The sequence below is a fragment of the Drosophila willistoni genome, unplaced genomic scaffold (assembly GCF_018902025.1).
Source record: "Drosophila willistoni isolate 14030-0811.24 unplaced genomic scaffold, UCI_dwil_1.1 Seg190, whole genome shotgun sequence".
Classification (NCBI taxonomy): Eukaryota; Metazoa; Arthropoda; class Insecta; order Diptera; family Drosophilidae; genus Drosophila; species Drosophila willistoni.
In genome coordinates, this window is record NW_025814154.1 from 88817 (window position 1) to 91086 (window position 2270).

At 39.3% G+C, this 2270-nt stretch overlaps 1 protein-coding gene across 1 annotated transcript; it reads left to right on the plus strand.

The window, feature by feature from the left end:
• Window positions 1–1076: 1076 nt before the first annotated feature.
• Window positions 1077–1743, plus strand: LOC124461046. The gene is made up of 2 exons (XM_047012637.1): window positions 1077–1312; window positions 1373–1743. Exons 1-2 carry the CDS (start codon window positions 1141–1143, stop codon window positions 1720–1722), a joined length of 522 nt encoding a protein of 173 aa, XP_046868593.1. The 5' UTR covers window positions 1077–1140; the 3' UTR covers window positions 1723–1743.
• Window positions 1744–2270: the final 527 nt, after the last annotated feature.

Consider the following 2270-nt stretch of genomic DNA (forward strand, 5'->3'; position numbering starts at 1 on the left):
CTGTCGCCGAGTGTGGTTCGGTGGAAGGCGCGCACAAGAATTGTGCGTCTCGAGTTCAGTCGTTGTTACAACTCGAGTGCGACCGAACTCGCTGCGCTAATTATTGATCAAGAAAATAATACACGTTATACACCAATCAGTTTTCCAACTTGATTTATTACAACAATGACACGAACACGCAGGGGGCTAATTTGAGTCGTCAAACAAACAGATCTAGATAGAAGAGCAATAAGATCAGATGCAGAAAGGCAACAAAGTAATGCAGATGTCCGTGTAAGAATGGCGAAGTTACGTGCATCACAATTACAAGAGGTACGAGTTGAGCGAAACCAACAAAGACAATTGGAACGAAGAGAAGCGCGCAGATTCGTAGCCAACAGACGTAGAGGGATTGACCAACATCAACAAGTACTTCGAGCATTTACATCACATTCATTTCTTCTTTACATCACTAGCATTTCAGTATGAACCTGATGTTGAATATTACGCTCATTCCAAAGTGGTAATTGGTACATTGGACAAGGAATGCCCGCACTGTCAAGCCCTTAAATTTAAAAATGAGCCAATTGGGATGTGTTGCTCATCAGGAAAAGTGAAACTTCCAGAAATTGAAACACCGCCGGAACCATTGCACGGCCTCCTTATTGGTACTGATCCAAATTCTTCGCTGTTCTTGCGTCCAATTCGGCAATTCAATTCATGTTTTCAAATGACATCGTTCGGAGCAAAGGAAATAGTTAAAAATACTGCTGCAAATGGTCAACAATTTAATTCCACATTCAAAATCAAAGGGCAAATTTACCACAAAGTCGGCTCATTACTTCCAATGCCAAACGAACCTTATAAATTTTTACAAATTTACTTTATGGGTGGCGAGGACTCCGAACGGGCACTCGCCAATCGCGTGAATACACGTTGCATCTATAATCACCTCAATTCACCATTTGCAACGCGCATTGTCAGCGAGCTGGACGCTCTGTTAAATGAGCACAACGAATTGTTGAAATTATTCAAATCACATATGCACATATTTGTAGCTTACAAAGTGACAATCACGCTATTTTCATCAATGATAGAACACCAGCTGGAGGGCATATACGTCGATTCAACGCACCTGTTGTTGACGACGTGGCTGGAATCATGGTTGGCGACCATAGAGCTACGCGACAAATCGTGATTCGAAGAAGAAATAATTCTCTTCAGTCCATTCCTGATACCCATCGTTTATATGATGCTCTCCAATATCCACTCATTTTTTGGAAGGGACAAGACGGATATTGCATAAACCTTAAGCAACGAGATCCGGTAACAGGTAATTCATTCATTAAGAATATGAAAACTCTTCAATTAATACATGGATATACTATTATAGGAACCGAAACAAACAAGAATATTAGCTCAAAGGATTTCTATTCGTTTCGGTTGATGATTAGACGTGGTCAGGATAATATCATTCTACGATGTCGTGAGCTTTGCCAACAATTTATGGTCGATATGTACGTCAAGATAGAGAGTGAACGACTACGATACTTGCGATTTAACCAACAGAAGCTGCGTGCGGATGAATACATTCACTTGCGAGATGCTATTGCCAGCAACGCTGATACTGCCGAAATCGGTAACTCTGTCATCCTACCATCATTGTTTTGTATTATTATATTATGTTCATCAAAGCATAAATTAGTTCAGCTAAAAGGTAACACGAAATTCTTTGACTGTTAGGCGTTACGAAGTTCGCCGGGTTTGCTAGTATTGGATATAAAACCCCAGATCCCAAAATTTGAATGTGATCGGATAAATATAACACAAGTTACAGTCAATATAATAATCGGCTCTGCTCCCAGCTCTGCCGGCAGCGCTGCTTGCTGTCTACTACGTCTTTCGTCATCAACAGAGTACATGCATACACACACAGACGCAACGCTACATAAAGTGTATGTGTATGCGTGCGTTGCTTTGCTTTGGGAATGAGGGAAGAAGAAGAACAAATTGTAAAATAGAGAGTAAAATTGTTTTGTTTGTATATTGATGAATTGAGTTGCAGAAAACAAATTTTGAACATGTAAAATTATTATTACCAAGGACTGCAAGGGTATATAAACTTCGGCATAGCCGATTTTAGCTTCTTTGATATTTTTTCAAATGCTTTTGATCGAATTGGCTGTAATTCAGATATTTGATTCTTGAAATATAGTTAGTAACTTTTCAAATGTTTTTAGTCGTATTGCTAATATTGTCATTTTCCAAACACTTTTTTCCCCAACCTTAAA

Coding starts and splice junctions, on each gene's coding strand:
- LOC124461046 (XM_047012637.1), top strand. CDS start 1,141: ATGGTTGGCGACCATAGAGCTACGCGACAAATCGTGATTCGAAGAAGA. Junction 1,313..1,372: donor GCAACGAGATCCGGTAACAG/GTAATTCATTCA, acceptor ATACTATTATAG/GAACCGAAACAAACAAGAAT.